This window comes from Psammomys obesus, unplaced genomic scaffold (genome assembly GCF_907164565.1).
Source record: "Psammomys obesus unplaced genomic scaffold, mPsaObe1.curated_primary_1811, whole genome shotgun sequence".
NCBI lineage: Eukaryota > Metazoa > Chordata > Mammalia > Rodentia > Muridae > Psammomys > Psammomys obesus.
Window position 1 is genome coordinate 572,635 of NW_026594152.1, and position 17,454 is coordinate 590,088.

General features: G+C 50.9%; 1 protein-coding gene across 2 annotated transcripts in view; it reads left to right on the top strand.

Moving 5' to 3' along the window:
* Positions 1–5,192: 5,192 nt before the first annotated feature.
* CUNH20orf96 (chromosome unknown C20orf96 homolog) overlaps positions 5,193–17,454 on the top strand; it is a 16,191-nt gene continuing 3,929 nt past the window's right edge. Inside the window, exons 1-6 of one of the 2 annotated variants that reach the window (XM_055618012.1) lie at positions 5,193–5,221; positions 5,404–5,437; positions 5,935–6,022; positions 11,334–11,449; positions 14,612–14,770; positions 16,883–16,982. In XM_055618012.1, coding sequence (XP_055473987.1) covers positions 5,211–5,221; positions 5,404–5,437; positions 5,935–6,022; positions 11,334–11,449; positions 14,612–14,770; positions 16,883–16,982 — 508 coding nt within the window. In that variant the 5' untranslated portion in view covers positions 5,193–5,210. The remainder of the gene's footprint in view (positions 5,222–5,403; positions 5,438–5,934; positions 6,023–11,333; positions 11,450–14,611; positions 14,771–16,882; positions 16,983–17,454) is intronic. The other variant, XM_055618014.1, reaches the window with a different exon arrangement.

The following is a 17,454-nucleotide window of genomic DNA, read 5'->3' on the forward strand; positions in this document are numbered from 1 at the left end:
CGCCCTTCTTCCCCGCCAGGTTCCTCACCACCTGCGCCCAGCCCAGCCTCTCGCGGGCGCCGGGCCGCGCGGGCAGCGGCGGCGGCGGCCGGCCCCGCGGGGGCTCCTCCTCCGCTCCGCCGCCGGTGGCCATGTTACCTCCTTCCCGGCAGCCTCCACTCGCCCCCGCGGCCCGGGCTGCCCACGGCGCGCGCCCGCCCCGCCGCCCGCCCGGGAGAAGGCCGCGGAGTGCGCGCGCCGCTCCCCGCCCCCGCGCTGAAACCCGACGCTCCGGCTCCCGCCCCTCGGAAGCCTGCCGCGCTCGGGTCGGTGCTGGCCGGGGAAGGCCGGGCCTGCCCTGCCCGCCGCCCCCTGCGGGTGGCCGCGCCGCCCTCCGCTGTCGAGGGTTCGGAGTTTCGCAAGCAGGCCTCTCCTGCATCCCAGGAGCAGAGCCTCCCGCCGCTCAGAGCCTGCCAGGCGTTCCCTGTGGTCGCGCTCAGCTTTTCCAGTGTCCAGACTGTTAAAAAGCAAGAGAAATGGTGGCCCCCAAACACAGTACATTGTCCCCACCAATTTTAGGTTATGAACACTTTCAAATATACAGAGAAGTTGAACGATTTTAGACTTTACCGTTAGGGCTGGAGAGAGGGCTCAGCGTTAGGCGGCTTACAACTGACTTCAACTCTAGCTTTTATGGAATCTGTGCACACACACATACACACATAATTAAAAATAAAAATATGTTGGTATGGTAGCCCATGCCTTTAATCCCAGCGCTCGAAAGGTAGAGTGGAGGCAAATCTTGAGTTCCAGGGCCCCAGGGCTAAGTAGCACTGCTTTAAGTATTGTGTGTGTGTCCATATTTAATTTCTACAACACTTGTATTCTTTCGCTGGTGTTTTATTTTATTTTGGTCCATTTACAAGTATAGTACATTACTTATATTTTTCAAAACCTGTAGGGGCTAGGCATGGTAGCACATGTCTATTCTGGGAGGTAGAGACAAGTTCAGCCAGATCTACCGAGGGGGAGCTAGGCCAGGCCAGCTGTGGGAACACAATGAGACCTTGTCACAAAACGGGAGGACAGGATGGCTGAGGGGAGTAAGGTTGCTCTCGGTCCACACGTGCCCTGGGTTCCATCTGTCGGACATGCGTGGTGGAAGGAAAGCACTGACCCACCTGCACTTGTCTGGCCTCCTTAGAGGTGTCAAGACAAGCACACACAAAGGCACACTAGGCTTGGAAAGGAAGCAGCAGGCCTGTGGGACGCTCAGAGGTCAAGGTGCTTGCAGCACAAGCCTGGAGGCCTGAGTTGGATCCCTGGAAAGAAATCCACAAAACTGTCTCCCGACTGCCACACTTACAGGCCGGGCAAGCCCACACGGGCCCATGCACAATCATAAATGTGAAACCACACATGAACTCTGCTCACTCGGACAAGAACCCTCTATCACATGCTCTTCAAGTGCCCCACAGTGTACTAAGCACAGTGTAGGCTCTATCCCGTAGACTCGTCTCTATAAGACCAATGCTGGAACTATACCATTTTATAGACGAGAAAGCAGCCCAGTCGCTTAGCCGAGTTAACAGGTAGACTCGTATAGTTCAGCTTAAGTTTTTCCAGGCAGGGTTTCTTTGTGTAGCCCTGGCTGTCCTGGAACTCCCCCTGTAGACCCAGCTGGCCTCGAACTCACAATGATCCACCTGCCTCTCCCTCCCAAGTGCTGGGATTAAAGCTGCCACCATCATTGCCCAGCTTTTTCCTTAAGCTTTTAAAATTTACTCTATGTGTATGTGCCCGAGGGCATGTATGTGAGCCACATGTATGCAGGTGGTCATGGAGGCAAGAAGAGGGCATCAGATTCCCCGGAACCGCAGGTACAGGTGGTTATGAGGTATCTTATTGGTTGCTGGGAATCCAACCCAAGTCCTCTGGGAGAACAGCCAGTGCTCTTAACCACTGAGCCATCTCTCCAGCTCCAGGACTGTACTCCAGGACGGGTTCATTTTGGTTTATAGCTCAAGATACAGCCATCGTGGTGAGGAAGTCACGGCAGCAAGGCCTTGAAGCCGCTGGTCTCGCGGCAAGCACAGTCAGAACCAGGGGGTGCTTGGGCCCAGGTCACTTTCTCCCTTCTAACAGTTCAGGATCCCCGCCAGGGGAGAGTGGGATCGAGCTAGGCGAGCTAGGCACGGCTCCCTCAATTACCCTATTCAAGACACTTTCCCACAGGTGTGCCCCAGGCCAGTCAAACTGGGCGGGGCTTCCTCAATTACCCTACTCAAGATACTTTCCCACAGACGTGCCCTGAGGCCAGTCTCTTGGGTTATCCTAGAGCTCATTAAATTGACAATTGAGATTAACCACCCTCGTATAGAAAAACTGGGATCCTAAGGTGGTGGCCAGTCTTGCTTTTAATTCCAGCACAAGGGAGGCAAAGGCAGGTGAGGCAGACCTCTGAGTTTGAGGCCAGCCTGGACTATCCAGCTAGTTACAGCACAGCCGGGACTACACAGAGAAACCTGTTTCAAGAAACAAAACAAAAGTTAAAAGCAAAGCTGGGATCAGGTGGGCTGTGCTCACGCCAGTGGAAGGCACCTACTACCGCTTGGGAGACTCCAATTATTTATTTTGCATAGCAGAGAGCAGGGCATGGTTAGTTACAGAAAGACGTCTCCTGTCTCCTGGGGAACAGCCTCAGGCTGTAAATATCCTGGAGGACCGACACCAGCAGAGGACTTTGCCAGTTCACTGAGCCTTACTGGAGGAAGGCTTTGCCACCATGGGTTTAATGACTGGGGCTTTGACATGGCCGGGCTCATGTCAACACATTCACTTGGGACTTCCTCTGTGCTCCACAACACAAAAATGTTCTGCAGTTTTGTTTTTCTCATTTTTGTGATGTTCTTCCTCCAGCCCTCTGCAGTGGCTTTTAGGATTTATTGTATACAGTTGTGTGCCTGCACACCAGAAGTATAGAGGGATTGGGAGACACCACGTAGTTGCTGGGAATTGAACTCAGGACCTGTGGAGAGGAGTCAGTGTTCTTAACCTGAGCCATCTTTCCAGCCCCTGCAGTGGCTTTTAAAATGTATTAATAATTTTTTTTTTTTTCTGATACAGAGTCCCATGGAAACTAGGGTGACCTCAGACTCACTATATAGCTTAGGGTGATCTTGAACTCCTATTCCTCCTTTGTCTGCTTCCTGTGTTCTGGGATTATAGGCATACTCACCATGCCTGACTATTTATTTTGATTTATTTATTTATTTTTTAATTTTTTTGAGGCTGGCCTGAAACTCCATTCTCCTGCCTCAGCTTTCTTTTTTAAAGTTTGTTTTTATTTTATGTATATAGGTGCTTTGTCTGTGTGTGAATGCGCGTGTATGCGCCGTGTGCATGCCTCATACTTGCAGAGGTCAGGGGAGGGTTGTTGGATCCCCAGGGTCAGGAATTCTAGAAGTGCAGATGGTCGTCAGCCACTGTGTGAAGAATGCTGGGGAGCAAACCCAAGTCCTCTGCAAGAGGCCTGGAGCCATCTCTCTAGCTTGTTGCCTCAGCTCTCTTCTTGTCTTTCCTTCCTTCCTTCCTTCCTTCCTTCCTTCCTTCCTTCCTTTCCTTCCTTCCTTCCTTCCTTCCTTCCTTCCTTTCCTTTCTTTCTTCCTTCCTTCCCTTTCTTTCTTTTTTTTTCCCTTCCTTCCTCCCCTTTCTTTCTTTAAGGTATGCATGACTGTGCTTGATTTACAATATATTTTTTTTAAAAAGTGTTTACCGCTTTCTCCCCAACTCTGAAAATACCTTTTCTTCTTGGCCAGACTATGTGTGCACCACTTCACATATGTGATGGTCAGAGGACAACTTCTGGGAGTTGACTTTCTCATTCTGCCTGTGAGCCCTGGGATAAACTCGGGTCATCAGGCTTGGTGGCCAGCACCTTTACCGGCTGAGGACTGCACCAGCCTCTTGCCTGGCTTATTAGTGACTAACTTTTTTACTGGTGGGTTGCTGAGGTACAATGAGCTTTATAAATGGGGATCCTCGGCAGTGAGGCATGCCTCACTATCCAGGACACCCCATTTAAAACTTTCTCTCTCTCTCAGATAATTAATTAGTCCATTTGCATGTATGCCCGCATGACAGAAGAGAGCATCAGACCCCATTAGAGATGGTTGTGAGCCACCGTGTGGTTGCTGAGAATTGAACTCAGGGCCTCTGGAGGATCAGCCAGTACTCTTAACCTCTGAGCTATCTCTCCAGCCCCTACCCCCCTTTTGAGACTGGGGCTCATGTGGTTCCTATAGCCCAGCTCTGTAAATAAAGACGATTGATCTCCTTGATCCTTCTGCCTCCATCTACAGAGTGCTGGGGTTACAGGTGAGTGCCACCATGCCCTGCTGGCACCTATGATTTTTAGAGGGTGGAAAAAGTTAGTAGCTTTGCCCTAGTATTGTACATAGCTAGCCATTGTTGGATTAGTTGGATCACAGCCTGTAATAATAGCAAGGCAGAAGGTCTCTGTGAGTTCTAGGTCAGGCTGAGTTACATGGTAAGAACCAGTCTAGATGGATGGATGGATGGATAGATAGATAAAATATAAATAAAGCCTAGGTTTCCTCTCCCCTCAAATTTATCCTTTGCCAGTTTCACACATGCTTATGACGAACTGTGATTATATGTACCTCCCAATCTCTCCCCACCCCCCACCCCCAACTCCTCCCGGATCCTCTCTCCCATCCATGCTGGAGAGTGGGCTGGCTTGATTTCGGGCTGGTCAGATATCTTTAAGAGAATGGGAGCATATAGGATTTGGAGTGGAAATGTAGGAACTGGTCTCAGGTGGCGATTAATCCTTGGATGTAGGACACGAGTGTGTGTGTGTTCAGTGCTCAGTGAGATGAACGTGTTGTTTCCTAAACTGCACGATATTCTCGATGAAATAGGAAGCACAGTCAGGAATGAGGACGCAGAAGGAAGTGATGGAGGTCTGATGAAAGTGGATATTGGTAAAAGGAAAGACATCTGAAACCAGTGTGTGAACTCTATGGGGCCACCACAGCCACAGTTTTGCCTGGCTAGGTTAGTCTCCCTCTGTGTTCCATAGTTGCGTTTCCTTGGAGACCAGACTCTGCTAGAGGAAGCGGCTGGTTTCTTTGGGATCCATTTTGAGAGAAGAGGTGGCAGAAGCCTAACGTCCTGGACCCGGGGGGGGGGGGGGAATCTGTTCCCCAATGGCTCAGAAGTAAGGAGAGAGGATGGGCGTTGGGGAGAGGGGAGGGCGTGTGTGGGCTCCATGCCTCAGCGTTCGCTCTCCAGGCGCCAGCTCCCTGGTGTGCCTGGTAAAGCGAGGCTGCAGGATCCCTCCTTGGGCTGGGGATGATGGGAGGTTCTCTCACCCACCCTCAACTCTTTCCCCGACTCTAGGTATCGCTCCTCAGGGTCCAAGTTCCAAGTATCGGTGAGTTTGGTAAGAGTAGGGCGGCTTGGGGGGTTGCGGGGAGGCTCTCCCTCCGCGACCCAGTGTTCCACCTGCCCTCAACTTCCGCGGTGGTAAAACCAAGCCGAGTGCCCCGCCCCGCAGTGTGTACCTGACCAGAACATAAGGGTGACTGGAACTGCGCACTGATCTCATGGCCAGAGGGTGGGCCTTGCTTTCTGTTTCTTCAGGGTCTTAGCGCCTCACGTGTCCTTGGTTCTGGCTACCTAGTAAACACAAAACAAAAGCTCTGGTCGGTGCTCTGGAAACCACTGAAGGCCTTACTCCTCAGAATTCTTGCACCAACCCAAGGACTTGGCATGTGATATTAGGTTTATTTTACAGATGAGAGAGTCAAAGCCTGGAGCTCAGGTCGCTTGCTCTAGGATAGAGATAAACGGAAAGGGGTGATCTGGAGCTGAACCCACTGACCCTGTGACTCACTGTGTTTCGAACGGTGGCGTTGTGTTTCCTAACAGTGGTCAGAGAACTTGAAGCTGCCTCCCCTCCAACAAGCCAAAGGCAACAACAAAAGCACAATGAAGAGTGGGACTAAAGTTCAATCAGGTGGGCAGAGGCTCTTGGGAGCTTGTGGGTGTTGGGGACAAGCTAGCGTGGCAGCTTTTGGTCACCCACACACCATTCATATTACAGCAGCTAACTAACGGGACAAATAGCTTTCAGTTTTCAGGTAGGCATGAAAACTTAGATATGAAAGTTCATTTCTCAGGAATGCATTTGTAAGTGTGTGGGGCTGGTCCTGTCCATACAGTGATTCAAGGGGCTAGGCTCCTTTAACCCCATGGATCTAAGGTTTGATAGTCCTTGAGGACCTGTGCTGGCAGAGAGGGACAGGAAAGCAAGAACAAGGGACCCAGACCTGAAGTGACACATACCATTTGTATTCCTTCCAGGGGCTGTAACTCCCACCACATGACCATGCCTGACTAAGAACTGTCTGGCTCTAGCCTCAAGAGGGGAGGACATAGTCTGGGGAATTAATAGAAGCATCTCTATCACATCAGTGTTAACCCTTCCAGGGGAATTCTGAGGTCTTGGCTCAGGCAAATGTGGGTTTGGCAGCTTGGCAGTGCTTTTCACTCATTTGGAAGTCTTTCATCTTTCTGAACTTTGGTCATCTTAATTGGGGAAAAAAGTATTGTTATGTGCTAGGCAAGGGAGTATGCTCGGGGGATCCTTCCAGCATCCAGGAGGCTGAGGCAGTGAGTTCAAAGGCAGCCCCAGCTTCATAGACTCTGTGTTGTGTAGCTCTTTCCTCTTAATAGAAACACCTCCTCCCACCCCTGGAGGGAGAAGAAAAGGAAACTTATAAGGCTCAGGAAGCAAAGGAAACTTACAAGGCTCAGGAAATTCCTTAAACAAGAGTCGCAGGGCTCCTCCTCTGGTATTTATGAATAATTACAGCTGCCCAAAGAGATAGGGCAGAACTGCTTGCAAACAAAGCTCTCCAGGAACACAGTTTTCACGTTTCCCCCAGCTTGGGTGGGCTTTGGGGATGCAGCTGCCTATGGGCCATCTGTGCTAGCTGTGCTCCTGTACGTAACCCTTAATTCTCCCTCCTTCAAGTAACCCAGCAAACACTGGCTCCAGTGTGTATCTGCTCTACTGTTTGAGACACCATCTAAACGTTCACACCTCCACAGGAAAGCCATATTGCACCTTCTTTTCCCTGAACACCTCTTTGAAAAAAATGTATATTTGTGTATATATATTATAATGTATATTTTTTATTTGTAAAGTTATTTGAGACAAGGAAGGTTTCACTATGTAGAACACGCTGGCCTCAAACTCACAGAAATCCTCCTGCCTCTGACACCAAGTTTAGACTAAATAACAGATATTTTGGAACATTCCGTATTTGAAGAGGTGCTGGGGAGGGGGTTATGAGTGAGCAAAGTGCTGGCTATGGAAGCATTAGGATCTGAGTTCAGGTCACCATGTAAAAATGGGCATGGTGACACAGGTCTGTAACCACTGAGCTACGTCCCAAACCTCCTCTGTCTCTCTCTCTCCATGTGTATTGTTGTTTTGCCTGCATGGCGGGTTCCAGTGCCTCAGTGGATGGTTCCACACTCATCTATACACGGGCAGGAGTAACTGGATTCAGCTATAAAGACTTGAGGTTGGGAGGAGGACATGGGGGCTATAGTGGAGCAGTTGGGTGGAGGAGGAGGGAATGATTATGATAAAACACATTATATATGTATGCATTTCTCAGAGTAGATGAAAATTATCTCACACACACATACACACACACACACACACACACACACACACACACAAAGGCAGTTGGCCAAGCTAGGCTTGGTGGCACAGGCCTATAATCCTAACTACTCAAGAGTTTTCAGGAGGCCAGTCAGTTAAAGGCTTTCCAGGGAAACTTAGCAAGACTCAGTCTTAAAATATAAAGCAAAGAGAGAGAGGCTGGAGAGATGGCTCAGTGGTTAAATACATTTGTTGCTCTTCAGGAAGACACAGCTCTGGTTCCCAGAACCCACAACATTCACCTCACAACCGCTTGTAACTTCAGCTCCTGGGGATATGACACTACCTTCTAGCCTCCTGGTATATGGCATATGTGTGGTAAACAGACAGGCAATCAGGCACTCGCATATCCAAATAGTGAAAACGAATAAAAACTTAACTGAAAACAAAAGCATAAAATGAGAGAAAATGAACTGGGCATGGTGGTGCACTCCTTTAATTCTAGCACTCAGGGAGGCAGATACAGGCTGATGGCTGTGAGTTTGAGGCCAGCCTGGTCTATAAAGCAAGTCCAGGAGAGCTAAGGCTACACAGAGAAACCTTGCCTCAAAAAACAGAGAGAAAGAGAGAGAATGAAATAAAAATTTGTACAACTTTTAGAAAAAGGCAGAACAGAAAAATCTTTGGGGCCTACAACTAAGTGGAATTTGTTAGATGTTACACCAGCAGCTCAACCCAGGGAAGGACAATAGGTATGGCCAGAGTCCACCCTAGGGTAAAACTTTCGGGGGACCAGCAAGATGGCTCCACCTAGTAGGGTGTTTTCCCGAAAGCCTGATGACCTGAGTCCAACCGCAAGGCCCCACACAGCGGGAGGAGAGGACCCCCTTCAGAAAGTCACCCCCTGTCCTCGATCCAGACATGCTGTGGTATGCAGCTTTCATGAATTGTGACTCATGCTATGGGGGCCTTTGAGTTACCTACACCTCTGTAACCCCATCCTCTGGCTCCAGGGAACTCACTGGTTCCCTAAGATAGACTTGGGTGGAATCATTCCTTTGGTTTGTCGTAAGTGCCCTGCGTGGGATGAAAGGATGTTTGTTCCTGGCCCCCTAGGAAAAGTCATACAACATCCTGTGCCCGGTAAAGAGAAACCGGATCACTCGAAAATTGCTGGTGGGTCACGGAAGGACGTAGCACTCTGAGATGATGTTGGCTGTCTCAGGTGAAATACATGTGACACTTCTCTACGACTCCGCACTCTCAAAAAGGATTATTAATAACTTTGTGTGTGGGCAGATACACACACCTGTATGAAAGCATGGAGGCCAGAAGATGGTGTTGAGTGTCCTCTATCACACTCCACCTACTTCTCTAAAGCAGGGCCTCTCCTTGAACCTGGGGATCAAGTTTTCTTTGTTTTTGGTGTTTTGAGACAGGGTTTCTGTGTGTAGCCTTGGCTTTCCTGGACTTGCTCTGTAGACCAGGCTGGCCTCAAATTCACAGTGATCTGTCTGCCTCTGCCTCCCCAAGTGCTGGGATTAAAGGTGCCTTTTTAAAAAAACTAGGCAGGAAACCAGCAAGCCCCAACAGTCTGCCTGTCTCTGCAGCTGGCTAGACTGGCTGGACTGAGCTCTGGGTTCAGGTGAGAGGTTGCCTCAGTGTGAGAAGGTGGAGCGCTAATGAGGATGACTCTTGATGCCAACCCCTGAATCCACATGCGTGCTCACACATGCTTCTGTACATACATCTGGCCCCACACAGGCAAACACTCATGCACATGAAAAAAAAATCTAAGTACAAACAAAAAAGGATAATAATTCTGTATGTCTGACACCAGACTTGAACATGTGAGTAATCTTGCATTCTTCTGAAATACCAGTAGTTTAGTTTAACACATGCCTGTGATCTCAGCACTTGAGAGGCAGAGGCAGGAGGATTATATGGCTATATAGTTCGTCCAGGACCAGCCTGGGCTACTTGAGACTCTGTCTCAAAAATCTAACAAACAAACAAACAAAACCATTCCTAGTAGTTAGCATATATGTAATAAGAGTAACTTATTGGGGGGCTGGAGAGATGGCTCAGTGGTTAGGTACACTGACTGCTCTTCCAGAGGACCTGGGTTCAATTCCCAGCACCCACATGGCACACAACTGTCTGTAACTCCAAGATCTGACACCCTCATAGGGACATACATGCAGGCAGAACACCAGTGCACATAAGATAAAAATAAATAAAAAAGAGTCACTTATAATCCTGGTACTTAATACTACAATTTCCCAGATAAAGGATCTTCACCTGTTACATACTTAGCATAGTATAATAATTGTCTGAGGCTAGAGACAAGCAGCCGAGCGGTGGTTGCAGGTTGGTTCAGAACTGTCTGATAGAAGGCACGGTTTCTCTGTCGCCACCTCCCTCCCTCGCCTTGCAGCCCAAGCTGTCCTCATTTGTTGCTCTTCCAGCCTCTACCTCGTGAGCCCCCGAGACTGCTATGATCACATTGGGCAGTAGTAAGGATTCACGTCAGGGTTCTGTACATGCTAGGCCAGTACCGAACCAGCTGAGCTTTATGCCCAGCAGGGTTCTAAGCACCCGCTCTCTCAGAGCCTTCACTGTCACCCAGCACTCACAGGATTGACCGGCCGGGGTTCTGCGAGGCCGCTGTGGTCACTGGACATAACAGTGACTAAGAGCGCACAGCCAGCCCGGAAGGTGTGGCAGCTACTATGTTGAACATCTTAGGGGCACAGTGACTTCTCACCCAGCCTTCACGACCCACTGAGGAGATGGGCATGGCTGTTCGGACCTTAGGGGAGGCGCTGAGGGACAGGAGACCACATGGCCTTCTGGTGACAGAGCTACCAGAAAGCCTTTCCCGCCTCACCTCACCTTTCTACCTGCCAGGAGTGGGGAGTGAGGATTTGTGTTTGTCTGACAGGCTGTCCCTCAGTTGCTGCCCTTAGCTGTATCAGGAGCCAGAAGAACACGGATGGGGGTTATTTTTTATTTCATTTCATTTCATTTCATTTCATTTCATTTCATTTCATTTCATTTCATTTCATTTCTTTTATTTTATTTTATTTTATTTTATTTTATTTTATTTTATTTTATTTTATTTTATTTTATTTTATTTTCTGAGACACAGTCTTTCTACTTAGTCCTAGCTGGCCTTGAGCTCAGAGATATCCTCCTGTCTCAGCCGAGTGGGATTAAAGGCATGTACCACCGTGCCTGGCTGCGGTAGGGATGATGGCAGCAGTGGTTCCTGACCCCTTTTCTGGTTGATAGTAGGGTCACCCTGGTTTGCCTTAGTGTTTCCATCGAGTTCACCTCCCAGGGACTACACTGAACCTCGAAGGGAAGCTGAAGTCTCCTGTCTCGGGGAGGGGTCCTGTGCCTGGCTATCTGCCCTTGCTCAGCATCCCTCTGTCATCCTCATGTTACTGCATTCTGTGCTGGCCCCCCTGTAACAAGGCCCCGTTGGGGCTGAGGGCTTCTTTGTGGGCAGCAGGTTCTTTGTGTCACATGGTAAGCCCGTAAATGAGTGGGACTAGGGGCTGGGCCCAGCCGATTGCACTCTCTGGGACCTGGCCCCAGGCCTGTGTCCACCCTCACCCTCTGTCTCCCTTTCCCTACCTGTCTCCAGCAGTGCAGTCCCAGAGTTCTGCAGAGATGCCAAACCCAGCAAAGACTATACAGGGACTTCGAAGGAGAGAGCAAGTGCACCATGGGAAGACGCATAGCAAAGTGCGGCTGATGAGGGTAAGAGAGGCTCAGGGCAGGAGCTGGCGTGCAGCTCTGATGAGGCAGCACCAGTCTCCTCCACATAGCAAGGCCATGGCACACTTACCATCCTTATTCTGCAGGTGGGGAAAGGAATGACTTGCACCAGGTCACACATCCAGAAACAGTGGCATGGGGGCCCAAAACAGTTAAGGTTGGACTGTGTTTAGGCAGAAGGAATTAGACTTTCCTTAGTTCTCTGTATTAGAAGTGTAATCCTGTGGCTTGTCTCCGTGCTGGCCAGTACACTGCCCATTTGGGAGTGGTGATTGGCAGGCATGCCACCAAACCTTTCACATCAGCTGATACCATTGCAGCTAACAAGTTTTCTCATCATGTTTTCCACCACCCCCTTTCTGAGGTAATCCAGGCTGGCCTTGAACTCACAAACCTCCTTCGTCCACCTCCCAGGGTGCTGTGGTACAGGTGTGTGCCACCATGCCCAGCCTTGTTCTACATTGTTTTATGGCTTCTGTAATCCCCTGGACCATATTTTAAAGCTTCAAACAAAACAAGACAAAACTGGTCTCACTGTGTAGTAGAGGGTGACCTTGACCATGGTAGTTCCAGGCCAGTAAGGGTTTAATGGTGATAATCTGTCTCAAAAATTAAAAACACAGGAAGAAAATAAGAAGGGAAAACATCTTTGCTTTGAGCCTGCTTTTCCCTTCAGCCATCATTTTGCCAGATGGCTGCGTGTGTCACTCACTCCAGGAAGACCTGCCTCTGACGAGCTTTTCCATCCTGACTGCAGGAGAGTTTCTGTGGTTTTGTTTGATACACAGTGTGGGCGCTGACATTGTTGCAGTAAACAGTGCCCCTCGCAGCTCTTCATGCTGTCTGCTGAGTGCTGAGTCAGTCAGCAGGCCCTGACGGGGCCCCTGCTGTGTGCCAGGCCCTGCTCCGAGCGAGCGTGGACATTCACCAGGGCTTTAGGGAGACAGGTAATTAAACATGTGTATAAAATGTGAAGTGATAAACCAGAGGACAGCATTTGGGAGGCAGGAGGACAGTGGGTTCAGGGCTGGCTTAGACTGCAGAATGAGAACCTGTCTCAAAAAGCAAAGACGAGTGGCAATAATGAAGGAATGCAGTGATAATACAGGCAAACGGAAAGTGAGACCAAGGGTGGAGGCCGAGGGGACCGGGAGAAAGCTGGGAGGCTGTTTTCTATAGGCTGGTGGGGGAGGAAGGAGTTGTGTTAGATACCTGGGGGAGGAATGTTCACGACTTGTTAGAGAGTGCAGGGTGAGGAACGCTGTGCTGGGTGTTGGAGATGCAGCCTCGGACAGGTGTCACCGGTCCCCTGAGACACCCAGCAGCGAGTGGCGCCCGCCATGGAAGAGCCACCCTCTTAGCTGATCTGGCGTCTGCTCGGAGCTGCATCGGCTGTCCTTGGGCCGGTGATACTGCCACGGCAGAGCAGGCACAGCAGGCACAGCCTGCCCTCTGGCTGAGACTTGCTCCTGGAAGGAGACCAGCAAGAACGATAAGGAAGGGCCTAGCGTGGGAGGGGAGTCCTGGACGAGAGCAGGATGGGAAAGGAGACACAGCTACACATTGTAGTTCCGTGATTACATATTGAGGTCAAGGTCACGCAGGAGACAGCACCGTCCCACGTTAGATCTGTGCTTAGACAAATCAGTTTCTAGAGCAGAGGTCAGAAAATCCTATTTCTCACAGTCCCTAGGAGTGTGTGTGTGAGTGTGTGAGTGTGTGTGTGTGTGTGTGTGTGTGTGTGTGTGTGTGTGTGTGTGTGTCAATGTGTATTTAGGTTCCATGTTGCCAGGGACTTGAGAGTGGATTTAAAAAACAAAAACAAAAACAAAAAACCCCAAACCAAGGTATTTCTGGATTTTGGGGGTCTGGAGATTTGGAGGCAAAAACCGGAGTGGCTAATTACCACCATCAATAGTTCTGTTACACGCGTTCTTGGGTCCGCTGTGGAATCTGAACTTCTGTAAAGTGAGAATAATAATAGTTCATGTCTCCCAGGCCTGCTATGAGGTAATGCGAGCGCAGGACACAGTGCGGGCCCGGGGCAGCCGCAGTGCGCCCGCATTGACATTGCTGTCAGGTACAGAACACAGGAGCTGAAGGCCAGGGCTGCTGCTTGTGCACGGGCTGAGCTTGCCGCCATCGCCCCAGTGGCTGTGATGAAGATTTTATCTCATTTCTAAGTGGCACTTCTCTGAGGCAGTAATTAGCTATCAGTTGCTTAGAATGAACACCAGCGAGTTATTTGAGGTTAATTAACTTTTCTGGGTTCCCCGGCGGCAGACGTGGGAGAGCCCAGTCCTACTCACGCCCTAGGCCAGCCTCTCCTGACCGCTTCTCTTTTTTGAGACAGGGTGTTTCTGTGTTCCTTGCACCGGCCTGACTGGCCAGGTGATCCTCCTGCCTCAGCCTGTGCTGCTGTGCCATGCCTGTGCCACCCTGCCTGGGCTTCTTGCGGCACGAATCCCACTGAGGTCTTTCTTGAGGAAGGATAATGGAAAGGCAGACATGGAGACTCCGAAGTCTGGCTTCCCAGTCTCAGCACTGTCACCTCTGGGCTGTGGGACAGCGTTATCCAGCCTCTGAGCTGGAGGATGGTTCCATGTGTCATCTGTAGAGCAAGTCACAGCACCTGCCCGCCCTCACGTGCAGTCAACTATTAACATTACTGATCTTCCATACCGTAGGCAAATCACTTACTCCTCCAGACTCCCTTTCCACGGGGGTATCGTGTGATAAGAAAAGGTCGGTGTTCTCTCCTCCATCCTTCCCCATCGCCTCTGCCACCTTCTTACCTAGTTGGGTCGTTATCATGTACCTTCTTTGTAGTTTTCATTGATTCGAAGAGGTCTTTGGTAATAGGGCATATCCTTACCTACTGCATGTTTGCTAATTAGAAGGTGATAAGCCACCGACTGTAGGATGCATTCTCATCTTAGAGATGTGACAGTGGGGTGGGGAGGGAGGCGTGTGTGGAGCCCAGTGGGTGAAAGGATAAGCAGTCTCCACTTCCAGGCGCTCTGACCTACAACCGGCAGCATCTACTACCGGTGGCCGCAGGGGGCGGGAGGGTCCACAGGCCCCGGCAGGTTTGGGCACACTGACAACAGCACTTTCCTCCCTGCCCTTACCCTGCTTCCCTAGTTGATGCTTCGAAACCAGCGGGCCACGCTCCAGGAGCTCTACAACCACGAGGCCTTCCTCAGCAACCTCAACCAGGAGCTGGTCAACTCCATCCAGAACCTGGAGGACAGATTGGCCGGGAACGTGCGCGCCATGCTGCAGCAGCAGGGCATCCTCGGGGTAAGTGGTTTCCTCCTTCCCGCGCAGGCGCGCCCTCTGCTGGCCGTTCCCAACTCCTACACGCCCTGCCGCCTCTGCGCTAATACAGTGCTGTCTCTCATTGCCACTTACTAGATGGGAGGCCCGCGGCTTACCTTGTGTATGGAGTTCGGAGTGGACCACAGTAACACTTCAAAAGAGAGGCTGTAGCTGTCACGCTTGTGCAGTATTTGGTGCTGTCACCACTGCCTGCCAGATGTCCGTAGTGAGAGAGCAAATGTTTTTTTGTACAGTCAGTATATACCTCACAACAGCCTGATGGGGTGGGCACTATTCTTGCCCTCATTTTACAGATGAAGAAATGGAAAGCGGAAGGTGGGGTAATTTGCTCCAGGCCACACAGAGAGTAAGAATCAGAGGCAGGATTCGAACCCAGGCAGCCTTACCCCAGGATCTGGGCTTTCCTTGCCCTGATATCATTGTTTTTAGGACAGTTGATTGAGTCTGCCATTACCTTGCTGGCGGGGTAACTGTCTGGAGCCAGCTCTGCTGTCATGAAGCTCAGTGTGGCGTGTAGGGTCTGTGGGCAAAGAGCCACATGTGGAGAGCCCACAGAGCAATCCTACTGGTGCTGGGGTGAGAGGGCGGGAAGGTCCCAGGGACGGAGAGCCTGGGCTGGAGAAGGGCCTGAGAGTGGGTGAAGGGTTCTCTCCTACTGCGGTTGGCTCAGGGCTGATCTGGGCTTTGAGAAGCAGAGAAGGGGTCAGACTCTTTGGCGGTGGGGTTGGTCCTTCAGGCTGCTTGCTGTAGGAAGATGCTGGGTGGGCAGCTTTAACCGTAGTCCAGGCTGGACGTCCAAGGTCAGTGGGTCAGCAGGGCGAGCTTCTGTTGTCCCCTCTCCTCCCAGTTTTGCAGCTGGCCTTCTATACCTTTTCTCTATGTGCACAGAGTGCTGCTGTCTTGTGGGGACACATCTGTCCTCTCTGCTGAGGGCCTTCCTGTGACCTCATTGGCACTTATGTGCTTCCCTAAGGGTTCTAGTTCCAAAAGTAGTTACACCTAGGAAGCTTTGATGGATACAGTCCATCTATCCATTTATTTATTTACTATTTATTTTTCCAAGACAGGGTTTCTTTGTGTAGCCTTGGCTGTCCTGGACTCACTTTGTAAACCAGGCCGGCCTCGAACTCACAATGTTCCACCTTCCTCTGCCTCCCTAAGTGCTGGGAGTAAAGGCGAGCGCCATCATGCATGGCTCACAGTCCAGTTTTAACAGAGATCAAAGCCACATAGTTCTTCAGCCCAAGGAAACTTCTTGTACACACACACACACACACACACACACACACACACACACACACAGACACACCCTTGCATGTGGAAGCCTTTAGGTGGTGGTGTTCATCAGGACCTGTTCTATTGACACAGGGTCTCTCCCTGGAACCCGAGGCTTGTGTATCGGGCAAGGCTGGCTGGCATGCCTCAGGGATCCACCTGTCTCTACATCCCCACAACTGGATTATAAACCCACAGCATCACTCCTGGCTTTGTACCATGGGTCCTGGGGACTGAAGCCAACCGAGCCATCCCTCTAGCCCCTGGGCAGTTTTGAACCATCCTGGGTACACCTATGGGCCTTGGTTGCAGTATGAGAAGCCTCCCCTTTAATGGGGTCACAGGAGGTTGCAGTTAGCATTGGGCATGTCCCATGCTGGAGGCGAGATTTGAGGATCTCCAAGGGGACCTCTGACTCAGGGATCGGAGCATCAGGAAAACTTCCTGGGGGAAAGCCATACTTGAGCTGAAGTCTGCAGAAGTGCGAACTAGTGGAGGTATTATAGGCAGAGGAAACAGACACGGGCGAGAGGGAGCAAATGGAACATAGGGAGATGCAGTTGCTGTGGATGGCTGGACAGCCGGGTGCGAGTGAGGGATACGGGAAAGATGAGTTTGTCCCTGGCCAGGTGTGGAGGGTCTCTTCAGCCATGGGAAGCAGTTCATTGAGGAATGCATGGAAAGCGTCGGGTTGCTGGGCCTGGGAGTGGGGCTGGGGAAGCACTCAGTGGCTCCTGCCCACTGTGAGCTGAAGAGCCTTTGGAGGCTGGGGCTGAGCTGACCTCACCCCTTCTGTAGAATATCATTGACGTCTTGGAGTGCTCAAACCAGAGGCGGCTGCAGCAGCTGTGGTCTGAGCTTGAGGAGTGGAAAGAGAACGAAGAGCGCAAGACAAACAGTAAGGGGTGACTCCTGGGCCTCACCCGTTAGCTCCTGGGGAATGGCAGCTCTGTGCCACCGCCCTTGTAACTCTGCCAGGCCTGTTGTGCTGCCTTCTAGGGAGGACACATTGTTGTGATCTAGAGCGAGTAGCTAAAGGACGAGGAGCACACAGTGTTTGACGGTCTGTGGCTGGCCTACTCACGGCAACCTCCTGGGAGGCAGGGGCTCCTCACACTTTACCCACGAGGAGACTGGAGTGAGTGAGAGGGGGTACCTGATGTAGGCTTTGTGGCTAGCAGTTGGAACCCAGACCTAACCTGGCTTCCTATCAAAGTCCCTCTGAGGCAAGGCCGTGGCTGGGACCCCATCTTCTGGCTTCCATTGCTCTCACTCTGTGGGGGTTTTCTTCCTCGCTGAACAGGCTAGATGCTGGGCAGGCATTGTGTGTGTGTGTGTGTGTGTGTGTGTGTGTGTGTGTGTGTGTGTGT